An 11,924-nucleotide genomic window follows, 5' to 3' on the forward strand; every position below is an offset into this window, starting at 1 on the left:
ATTAACATATTAGTAATTTTCAAAGTATTACTTGGTCTTGCATTGAATCATCCTGAGATACTTATTTCAAGACCCAATTCCACTACTAAAATATTGGAAGTGGGGAGGATACTGGGATCAGAATGGAACTGGGAATGTCACTAGTTTCCCAGATGAGCAGACACAAGTGGAGCCAACTCTGTCTTCACATATACAAATGCAGTCTCCTACAGTTTCCTAATTTAGCAGTTTCTAAGATTAAGAATTTTATCAAAGTAAAAAGTTCACATTACTGATTAAGCTTGTAATAATTTTATTCATAACAGGTACAAAATTTACATTTACATGTATATATATTCAAGTGATCTTTATTTTCTTACTTTGACATAAAAAATACAATTTTTACATATGTACAAAAATATTAAAATATAGACATTACAAAAAGAAAAAAAAAAAAAACAAGATTTCACAAGGGGTACATTTTGGGAAATAGAGACACACTGAAAAAGAGGTTAAAGAGAGATGACAAAACATTTAAATAGGCTCCAGAAGTTATTTTGATAAATACTAATTTGGTAAGGAGAATAAAATGTCTCAAAGGCTAATTAGGTGTTAAACAAGATATATTTAAGACTATCTAGGTAAAATTACATGGCCTTCCTTTACCATAAAAATTAAATCAATTTAATTTATCCCTGTATCACAAATATCAGATAACGAATTAGTTTTCCTTTTTTCTTAAAATTTAAATTTTCTGATTCATGCTGAGAATTTTTAACTTTTTCACATTAAATTGTAAAATACTTTAAGAGGCTATATATTCTCTTTACTCACCAGGGCATAAATTCTGTACTACATTGATTTCAACACAAAACTGGAAATCACAATACATTTTTAAATTAAAACCTAACATTTCCTAACTAACCTTCATGATCAGGTACAATTGATTTATTAACAAGACATCACAATCGTCGTAAATTCTTCTTGCTTTTCTTAGTACCAGGCAGAGGACCGGTTTTATAATTGGTTTTTAGGGGTTTGCCATTTGAACATTCTTTGGTGGCATGATAATTACATAGGCACCTTGTACAATAATCAAACCCACAGCCTTCTCGTTTACAGATCGCCCGCTGTAAATAGCAATCATATTTTGCTGGTGAGTTACAGCGAATACAGGCTTTAAGGCTTTCATTCTCTTTCAAAGTCTTGGCAACCTAGAAAGAAGAAAATCCATAAACAAATTTTAGTGAGACTAAATGTAATTTAGTTAGAAAAAATAAGAAGGGTACCTCTGAACCTTCACCAATACATGAAGAAAGGACTCATGTCACACATAAGACAACTCCTGCTCTTAAGTAGCTCAGTGTTCAATGAATGACATAATATCACTTAACTGGTCTAGTGGCCATTTCCTAATGCTACTTTTAAATATGTTCTATTTCATGAATGCTATTTACACATCAATGCCTTATTTAAATGCCATCTTTACTGTGAAGTCTTCCTAGTGTCACTCTGGAGTTGGCTGCTCTTTCACCTCTAGTTCTCTCTTTTTAAGAAGTACCTACCACATTGTATGGAATTTATTTTTATGTAGCCATTGTCCATTTTAGATTGGAAAGCTATGAAAGGTGCCATATTTTTCTTATCCACAAATTTCCTAACAGCAGATGCTCAATGTTTTTTGAAGTCATATATTAGTCACTACATGAACAGTTAAGACTTTTTAAAAAGTTCTTATTTATTTATTCACGAGAGACACAGAGGCAGAGACAAAGGCCAAGGGAAAAGTAGGCTCCCCGTGAGGAGCCTGATGCAGGACTCAATCCCAGGACCCCAGGATTACGCCCCGAGCCAAAGGCAGATAGATGCTCAACCACTGAGCCACCCAGGTGACCTGAACACTTAAGAAAATTAAACCTCACTATACGTCACTTATACTTACTGACCAACATGAAGGCAGTCAGCAGTCAACATTTTACTTCAAATATGTATTCTTAGATAAGATCAGTTTTTTAAAATTAAGCTTGAGAAATTATCCATGTGTTAAGTAGAACTTCTAATACACATTACCCAATGATTTGAAGATACAATAGGAAGGCTTCAATTTCTGAGAGTTGGCCTTTGTGTTGTTTAGTTCTGTTCCTCAGATACCAAAGGCAGCAATTGTAAAATGTATATTGAACAGTTTGGTATAAGAAATTTTAAAATCAAGGTTTTCTTAGTATTTCCAAATTAGATCTTAACATCACTGAACTGTCATAATGTCAAACGGTATCTATTTTCTACACAGAAAGATGTACTTTATATACTTTCCTAGTTTGATTACTTGAATTACAAATGGTTTCTTGGTGGCCAACATTTTTGAGAGTAGAATGAAAGGGACAGAAGATAAAATCTACATTAATAATTTCCTATAGTCTTAAATAAATCACTTTAATGCTCAGTATCTTGTAATTTATTAACAAACAAAAAGTTACCTCAGAGAATTCATTATGTCGACTGTAAGAATCTTTCTGATCACCTGGATTGGATAACTTGGTTTGAGCACCTTTTTTAGGGTAAGTCTGGGCTGCTGATTTTTGAACAGAAGCTAATGCGGTTCTGAACATAACATATTCTCTTGTTGAAGCATGTGGTGAAAACTTAATGCTCTTTTCCTAAAAAAAAAAAAAGAAAACTTTAATAGCACTTAAAAAAAAATTCACCTTTATTCTCCACAATCAGGCATTTTTATTGTTTGTACATGTAAAAAAGAGGCAAATGAGAATGTAAAAGATTTCTCTGTACATCCAATTTACCCACAAATGCTTTAAATACAGCTACACACAATTCACATAGATAATACTGACAGAAATTGCAAACCAGACATTATGAGAAAGCACTTTAAATACTTAGTCTACATAGTGTTTAGTACATGTACTAATGCCAAAACAAAGTCATTCTTTTCACCACCAGTAAATGGCAATAGTCATGTTTAAGTGTCATAGCAGTGTCATGGATGGATTCAAAACCACCTTTTAGATTAGAAAACTTTCCATTAATACCACCTTATCAAAATAAAGAAACTGAACTTGGAGAATTTAACCAATATTTGACTAAAGTTATACAGAAAATAAGTAGCAGGACCAAAATTTAGACCCATGTCTGACAACTGCTAGGCTTGAAACTTCAAACACGTATTGATACTCTCAGAAACATCTTCAAAATTACCAAGTATTTTGGAAGGGAAATGAATTCCCTTCTGCATTAAGAATCAATATTTTGATAATTTAACTGAAAAAACATAGATGTCAATGAAGATTAACTATATGCTCAACTCTCATTATTAAAGAACTGACCAATTTTCCCTTTTGTACTTCCGGACATTCCATTTCCAGGAAAAACCCAAGAAATAAATTACTTAGGTGGTATTCTTTTCCCTTTATCTTTGAATTTTGTTTAAACAGTTGTCATGAAAAGCAGAAGTGCTTTGTGAATTTAAAGGATTTCCAGTTTTTGTCCTATTTTTCCCTATTTGTAAAAGTAAAGAGCACTAGGTGTTATATTTTAAAATGAAAATATCAACTCCAAAGACTTACAGTAACTCTTTGTATTGCTTTATTGTACAACTGCAATGCCCTCTTATCATCTTCTAGAATCTTCTTCCAAGTTGTGCTCACTCTAGACACACTGGAAAAGTAAAAGATTATGAAGGAAACAATTAAAGCATCACAAAGAGCTAAGAGGAATGAATATGCTTCAGAAACATTAACAGTGCAAGAAACATTTCTATTAGCAGTGCTTCTCAAACCTGGTTACATATTAGAATTGCCTGGGATGCTTAAGATTTAAGGATATCCCATGCCTAGTCATTTGAGTTTAACTGGCTTAAAATGAGGGCCAGGGTTGTTTTTAAAAGTTCCCTATGAAGTCATTCTAAGTGCATCCAGGCTTAAGAACCATTGCTTTGTACTTCATTTTTTCCAAATATCTGCAAGTATCAAGTAAGTAGTCGCCCCCATTGTATATGTGACACATGTGAACCATTCAATATCAAAAAAATTTGTATGCAAATTTCAAAGTCTTGTAGGACACAATGCTATCAGTAGACATCAACTTCAAGAATCCATTTTGTTAGCGAAAAAAATGTATCAATAATCCTCCACGAAGCCAACAATAAAAATCTACACTAACCTGTTTTGCTTTAGCTCTATTTCATAAAGACCAGTGTGAAGAGTAACACTTGCTTTCTCTAAAAAATTTTTCAAAAAGCTCAAAATGAATCTGATTGAGTGGTATCTAACCCAATAGTCTGTATAATTATCTTAAATCTGTCACCTCATCCTAACTGATCTTTGGTGGAATGAGGAAGGGTAGTATGAGGTGTCTAAGAGTTATAATCAGATCCATTTGTGAGTTTCCATATTTTCATCACTGTCAAACCAAAGAGAGCCCTACATTAAAAATGGCCTAAAACATCAGCAACTGTTTCATAAAGTATGGTAGAAGTCATAAAGCCTACTGATTCTATATGCCAGAATGAGGCTACTGTTTAATAATTAAGCATGTATGATATAGCTTACATACTATAACTTTTCAAACCAAAAGGAACAAAAATCCTAATTTAACAAAAATAGCTTCCTAATAGTATAAATATGAAATGTGAAATAACTGGATTAAATGCTTACTTTAAAAAGTTTCTTTCACCTCAGTGGCATCGAAGTGGTCAAATACCAGACATCAGGCAGTCATTACCTCAATTAAACAATGCAAGACTATTCTATTACGTCTTTGTATGAGCTGGTTGTGCTAAGCCATCTAGCAAAAATGTTCAGTGCATTTACTAATACTCAAGGTAATCATACTTACTTGATTAAGTCCATATCATTGAGCTGTGTTAAAATATTTGCTAAGAGATGTCGGAGTCCTCTTCGAAAGAGTTCACTGAGAATATCTACACATTCCAAGCCCATTTTCCTGCCAATTAAATTTGGTAGTTTGAATTTTTCACTAGATATAAATTCCTTTAGTTTCTCCCAGTCTATTTTAGGATTCCGTTTGGCATTCTTTTTTAATGTTGAACAAACCATTTTTGCAAGATGAAAAGCTGGCAGCAAGTTCTTGCTGGGATATTGGTCTGGGCTTTGCATCTGTAAGCAAGACTGTGGACTGTCACTGAAATTTTCCAACAGAAGGCTACTCTCTTCATGTTCACTGAAGCCACTTTGCTTGGAAAATGAAGAATAGCCACTGTCTTCATAAGGTCCACTGGTCTCTAGTTCTTCTATCTCATTTGAACTATTAAGGATTTGTTGTACATGTTGATTTTCCTTGTTATAAAAGGGCTTGTTTTCATTTTCAGTTTCAAGTTCTACAATCCTGGGGCTCACAATTGGTGACCCAATTTCTGATAACCTTACATAGTCTTTAATGCAGTCTTTATAAGAACCTTCCAAATATGCAGGAGTATAGGAACTTAGTCTTCCACTGTCATCAGGCTTTAACAATTTAAGTCCAGAATGAATATGGTCATAGTTAAAATCACATTTCATTTTGACAGAAAGAGTGGAATTTTCTTCTTTACAACCTGTAAAACAACAAAAAAAATTTACTTAATGACAAAATCTTCACACATCTCTACTTCTTAGATTGGGATACAGAGAGGTAGAATTACTTTGCAATCTCTTAGCACTATGTATTGCCTACGTAGCTGGGAAATTATCCAAGTTTATTTACTAAGATGTGACCATGAATGAATAGTATTTAAATCTTTTAGTAATAAGCACATACATCTTACTCTTAAAAGGGTACTTAAAAAGATTGCTTTTAGAGTATAATTGTAACATTTGACTTCTAGAGTGTAGCTGATTGAGTAAAAAATACTGGAAAAAGGGACTATTTAATAAATATATGTACTTATGGAACAAATAAGGAAATAATACATCAGGTGGGGTCTGAAGTCAGAAATCCTTGAGGTAATAAATATTTGTATAAGACTTAGACATTACAAATTATTATAAGCCTTACAATAATTAATCAAGAAATTATAAGTAGGGATGCCTGGGTGGCTCAGTGGTTGAAGTGCTGATCTTTGGCTCAGGACATGATCCCAAGATCAAGTCCCACATCCAGCTCCCTGCAAGGGAGCCTGCTTTTCGCTCTGCCCAAGTCTGCCTCTCTCATGAATAAATAAATAAGATCTCAAAAAAAAAAAAAAAAAATTTTTGATAAGCTTAGAAAAAGAACTGAAAGTCAATACATTTAAACACCTACAAGTTAAAATCTACCTGAATTCCCACAAGTCTCATCTCTTAAGTTTAATTTGGATCAGAGGTATATGTGAGTCTGATAAATATTTAAGGTGTTTGTCTACCCTGCTGGATAGTGAACTCAAGCACAGGAACATCTCCCTTATCTTGCCTAATATGTGCTAGAAATAGAAACTCTGAAATCTTCAATTACTGAAGGAAGATTTCTCATGACTAATTAACCAAAAAGCCAGAAGAATAGTTCAGCTACCAATGAGACGATGTGGTAAAAATAGAACAACACTATAATCAGCATTAAGACAAGATAGAAGAGGGTGGTTGGGCAGCAGGTGTGCATTACTGTTCAGTTGTTTTAAATAACTGAAGATAATATACTTGCTATCTATGATAAGTAGCATAAAAGGGAAAAACAAATAATGATACTACTAACAAACCATGCAATTATTTCTGGATATCATTCATTAGAATTTACATTTCAGAGAATTCAAAATTAAGCTTCAAAAAACCCAAACACCTATTTAGGGTTATATTACCACCCCCACAGCCTAAGAAATCAGCTATTACTGAACAGGCAGCATTTAAAAATATCTTTATAGCCATGTTTCTCAATCTCTGCCTTACTAACATTTTAGATTGGATAATTGTTGTTGGGGGCTAGCCTGTGCACTTTAGGATGTTCAGCATCACTTTAGGATGTTTAGAAGTTCATCTATCCATTTGATGACATTAGCAGCCCCACTCCCTATAGCACAATAAAAAAACGTTTCTAGTCACCAGTCATTGACAAATGTTGGGCTGGGGGAGGCAGCGGTGTCAAAATCACCATTCCTCAGTTGAGAACCACTGTTTTAAAGAATTACTAGGATTTTGTCAGGCAATCGAGGCTGGAAAAAACATTCATTTGAAGGTTAACTTGAGCAAAAGCACAATTCTGGGAAGGAATATAGTAAATGGGTTCAAGAAAATCACTTAGTATTATTGAAGGCAGAGTATATGAATAGTATATACCTCAAATGCATTTCAGACCTACTATTCCCTCTGCAAGCCAATCATAGGTAGTTAATTTATCCTGTCAGTGTATGTACCAGTCTGTTTAGTCTATACTAAATATTGGTACTCTATGTTAATTTTATAGTTTTTATTTAGAACAAAACCTTTAAGTACTAAAAGAGAGTTACCTGTAGGTAGGCAAGTCTCTTGAACACATTGAAAGACATAGTAGATACTCCAGGACTACACTAAACCTTGGACTAGTCCTAAAAACTAGTTTCAAACTAAGTTCAAGGTCATAAAAAGCAAATAAACACGTATTTTCTAACACCAACATTAAACATAACTCTAGAACACATTTTTCTGAGTGGTTCCCTTCCACCCACATTAAAAAAATCCAAATGACTGTTTTGATTTTTTGCCTCTCAAGAATTATGTACAATTCACATATGGTCACATTTTGAGAATAAAGAAGTTGAAGCCACCTACAAAGACACATCTTTATTTGGCTGCCTAAAGGGAAGAGGCTCGAAACTGTACTTTAGAAACTGTTAATTCTTTTCAAAGGCATTCTTTCTCTGCTCATCTTTAGAACCCAGTTACTCAGAAACTATGCTGTAGAACCCTTTCATTCAATACCACTCTGAATATGAACAGCTCTTTAAAATTTAGACTTAATGATGGTTCAAACATCTTATAATTGCTTAGAAGTTTACAATTCCAATTTGTTTTCAGACACTTGGTCCTCATTACCTTCCGATGTAGGGAGACAGATATTACTTTATTTTTACAAATGACGACACTGAATGAAGTAGCTCGCCCACATTTTGGCAGTTAAGAGTCAGATTACTCTTCCTGACTATAAATCAGTGCTCATTCCACTGCCTCACTTGTAAGTGAGATAAAAGTATAGGCTCATGGACTTTGGGTTATAACCCAATACTGCATTACTTATGTTGTTGCTGACATCGTTTCAGCTTTCACTAAGTTCATGTCCACTTATAATATATCCATTGTTTTATTTTTGGAGCATTTCTTATTTTCTGGCATGACAAGATGCTCCAGGCTCATCTTGTATTTTTCCTATTCCAGCCCTGGAATCACTTATTTCTTCAAGGAACTCTGGTTCCTTTTATTGGTTCCAAAATCTGGATGATGGTGGATTTAGCTTTAAAATGTAAAATTATGTTATATACTTCAAAGTTGGAGAGGCAGAATGGTCTGTAGACTCTTAGGGTAGATTGGATTTATTCATTGTGTAATAAAGAGCCTTGAAGGGTTCGGGAGTTGAGATATCCGGTTTACATTTTCAAAAGATCATTGGCAGCTGTAGAGAACGGACTGTAGGAAGGTACAAGTGGAAAGAGAAAGGCTAGTTAGCAGTGTATTATCACAGGCGTCCAGAGAATTGGGTAAACTGATATTGGGATGACTGCAGTGGAAATGAAGATAACTGGGTGGGTCTAAGATCTATTTAAGGAGAGTCAACAGAACTTGCTGATGCTTTGGATGTGAATGAAGAAAGGTGGAGTAAAAAAAAATATCCTGGGGTTTAAGTCTTGAGTATATAAGGTATAAAGTGTTACTTGCTGAATCAGGGAAAACTAAAGCAGTAAACTTTTAAAGCCTCCATTTTCTCATCTATAAAATGGGGTTAAAAACAAAACTGAACTAAATGCATGGCAGTCCCATCACACATACGGTATTTTTATCACATTTTTAAACCAAATCCTTTCATTGCAAATCACGAACATTTCAGAAGTAGTAAAATACATTCTACACGGTATATACTTCTAAATATATATATATATATAAAACATATATATATATTTAAAGTATCATATGCCTTTTCTAGGAATCAGACCCAACTCCAAGTAAAAATATTAGCTTTTTCACAGCTTTGTGACATAAAATATTCAATTAGTTCCTTTCACTTTTTCTAAAATGTAGATACTAGTATCTACCTTATGTTGTTGGTGAAGATTCAACATAGTGCATTTTCTGAACCTCATTTACCAACCCACCATCCAATCACGAAAAGGTGGTATTATGGTCAACTGAACAACTGACCTTCCATCTAACTTTCCAAGTCAGGGCCGACATTCCATATTAAAATACCACAGCTAAATAAGCTACAATGCCTAAAAATTTTTACAACTATCCCAACGTTTAATGATTAAGTTCTACAATCTGCAATACCTCCAAGATAATCACCATGTGCCCAACGTTAGGCGTGGCTATTCCTTAAGAGTTTGAGACACCCCCTCCCCCAGGCTTGCAGCCATAAACTGCCAATCAACCATAATCTCTAAGAGAAAATTTTAGAAAGCTTGTCTTCAAAACTGCTCGGATGCAATAAGCTTTTAATCTTATTTTCTCAAATTGTAAACAGAGAATAAAATTCATGGAGATAGCAAGTATTCTGAGGAGCAAGATGGTAATACTAGACGAATGTAATTAAATAAAACACTGCTTCTTAAAGCCATCAAGCTTCAGAGCTTCATGAGGAGCTTCTGGAAATAGACTTAACCTGTTAAAAAACTTTTTTCCTCAACTCTTCTAGACTCCTTTTCTAATCAAAGGGGCATCTTTCATTGATTCCCAAATATCACACACTCGAATTGCTAGTTTGAAGGAAAAAAAAAAGGTATTTCTGAGGCAAAATAAATGCATTTGGATCTCTTTTCAGATAGCAACAAAGAGGATGAAAATAACCGTTTGAGTGCCTTCCACTCTATCCGAGTTTGGGAATAAAGGACGATCTAGTTCTTCAGAAGCACAGGAAAAAAGAATAACCAATTCTTCAGTTCTCAGAAAATCAGCTACAGAAGGGCAAATGCACGGTTTTGTATTAAAAAGTGCTTTACCACCCCCCCCCCCCTTGACCCCAGGCCTTCTCAAGGAGTACTGGGCCAAGGGAGAAATGGAGGAATAAAAGAATGTTTTTGTTTGAACATCCTAGTACAGCTTGGCCCGACAAGGGGGTCCCTCCATTTGGCGGGAGTGGGTAGGGGTAAGACCATGGAAACCCTGAGGGGTCGGGGAGGTGGCCCCTCAGGGCGCGGGCCGTGTGGAGGAGGCGGGAGATAAGCCAGCAGGATCTCCCGCGCCCGCCAGCAAGAGTGAGGCAGCGAAAACCCGGGCAAATGGCCTGCGGACCTGAGGGTGCGGGGCGAACACGGACAAGGCGCGAGGGAGTGGGGCGCAGGCACCTGGCCGGGCCCCGGGGCCCCGCGGCTCGCGAGCCCTGTCAGAGCCCAGGCCCCGGGGTGGGGGAGGGGAGGGGGCCTTTGGCGCCTCTTCAAGCGGGGTGGGGACAAGGATAGGTAGATCCTGCAAGGGCAAGAGGGCGCCCCGAAAGGCCGGGACCTACACCTCCGCCGGGGCTGGCGCGCGGGCTCGGCGTGGGAGATGGGACCCGCGCCCGCCACCCCGCCTCAGCGCTCCTGGCCTTCCCTCCCCCGGCCCCCGGAGCCGGAGCCGCCGCCGCCGCCCGCCCGCCCGCCCGCCCGCCGCCGGGTCCCGCCCGGCCCGGCCCGGCCCGGCCCCGCGTGGGTCGCACGCCCGGACCCCGGAGGGGGGTCGGTTCGGTCGCAGCCGCCCTCCACCCTCGCACCCCGTTCGGGTAACGCGTGCCCCCCGCACCCACTCCTCACTCACTGTCGGAGGGGCGAGGGCGCCCGGCGGCTGTCAGGGCGCTGTAGCTGCAGCGGCAGGAACCGGAGGGGAGCCGTGGGGAGCAGCGGCAGGGGCGCTGGCTCATGCCAGTGGAAGTGGGGTCGGCCTCAGGTGCGGAGACAACTACACAGCAGAGGACCCGGCCGGCCGCCTCACAGGGCTTAGCTCCTAAAAGGCGCCAGCTGGTATTTTAAAATCTTTGAATTTGGTGCCCAAATCCGTACGGCCCAATGGGGTGCGTTGCTTGCACGCGCGCTCCAATCGGAAGGCGGTGGGAGGGGACGTCCTCATCCACGCCCAATCGGAGGCTGCCGAGGCGGGGCCGAGCCCTGAGGTCCAAGCTCCCTCCTTCTCCCAGGCTCCGCGCGTCCGGAAAGATGCTGAGGCCAGGGGCGGGCCAGGGGCGGGCCAGGGGCGGGCCAGGGGCGGGCCAGGGGCGGGCCTGGGGGGCGGGCCTGGGGGGGGCCTCCGAGCGCGGGGAGGCCGCGGCCCGGCCGCACGTGGAGGTGGCCTACCACGCATGCGTGAACCCGCCAAGCTTCCTTCCGTCCTGGGAACGGGTCTCCTGCCAGTCCTAGTTTCATCCTGAGGGCAGCTCCGGCTTCTGTCTGAAGATCTCCAGTGGGTACAAAGAGTAGCCGAGTTTCTTCGATCAGCACACGAGTGGGTGTCTGGGGAGCGGCGACTCCGGTCGTCCGGGAATCCAGACTTTCCGGAAGACAAGCCCGCCCCCCAGCCCGGCTTAGCCCGCCTCTCTAGGATTTAGGCGCGCTCCTCGCTCCCTCTCAGATTCGCCCCTCCCTCTGCCCTCTGCGTCTGCGCAGGCGCTGGTGGCGGGCGGTGGCTGCGGAGTTGGCGGGGTGGCGCCTGCGCGCTGCGGGCCCCAGCGTTTCTCCCCGTGGCGGGGGCTGCGCGAGGCTTCCGGCGCGCGCGGCGGGTCCTGCGGGGGCGGCGGCGGCCGCTGCAGACGTGGGGCCGCGCTTTCCCGCGGCGGGGCGGGTTGGGATGGCGGGACAGTCACTTCTTTCT

General features: G+C 39.8%; 1 protein-coding gene across 2 annotated transcripts; it reads right to left on the reverse strand.

The window, feature by feature from the left end:
- Window positions 1-331: 331 nt before the first annotated feature.
- Window positions 332-11,695, reverse strand: FBXO5 (F-box protein 5). 2 transcript variants are annotated; one of them, XM_038526359.1, is made up of 5 exons: window positions 11,411-11,695; window positions 4,828-5,545; window positions 3,558-3,648; window positions 2,457-2,636; window positions 332-1,193 (listed from the first exon to the last, which is right to left on the reverse strand). In XM_038526359.1, the coding sequence occupies exons 1-5, from the start codon at window positions 11,415-11,417 to the stop codon at window positions 942-944; spliced, it is 1,248 nt and encodes a 415-aa protein (XP_038382287.1). In that variant the 5' UTR covers window positions 11,418-11,695; the 3' UTR covers window positions 332-941. The 2 variants fall into 2 exon arrangements, with proteins under 2 accessions (XP_038382287.1, XP_038382286.1); XM_038526358.1 differs by lacking the exon at window positions 11,411-11,695 and adding an exon at window positions 10,878-11,260.
- Between the last annotated feature and the right edge of the window lie 229 nt (window positions 11,696-11,924).

The sequence above is a fragment of the Canis lupus genome, chromosome 1 (genome assembly GCF_011100685.1).
Source record: "Canis lupus familiaris isolate Mischka breed German Shepherd chromosome 1, alternate assembly UU_Cfam_GSD_1.0, whole genome shotgun sequence".
NCBI lineage: Eukaryota > Metazoa > Chordata > Mammalia > Carnivora > Canidae > Canis > Canis lupus.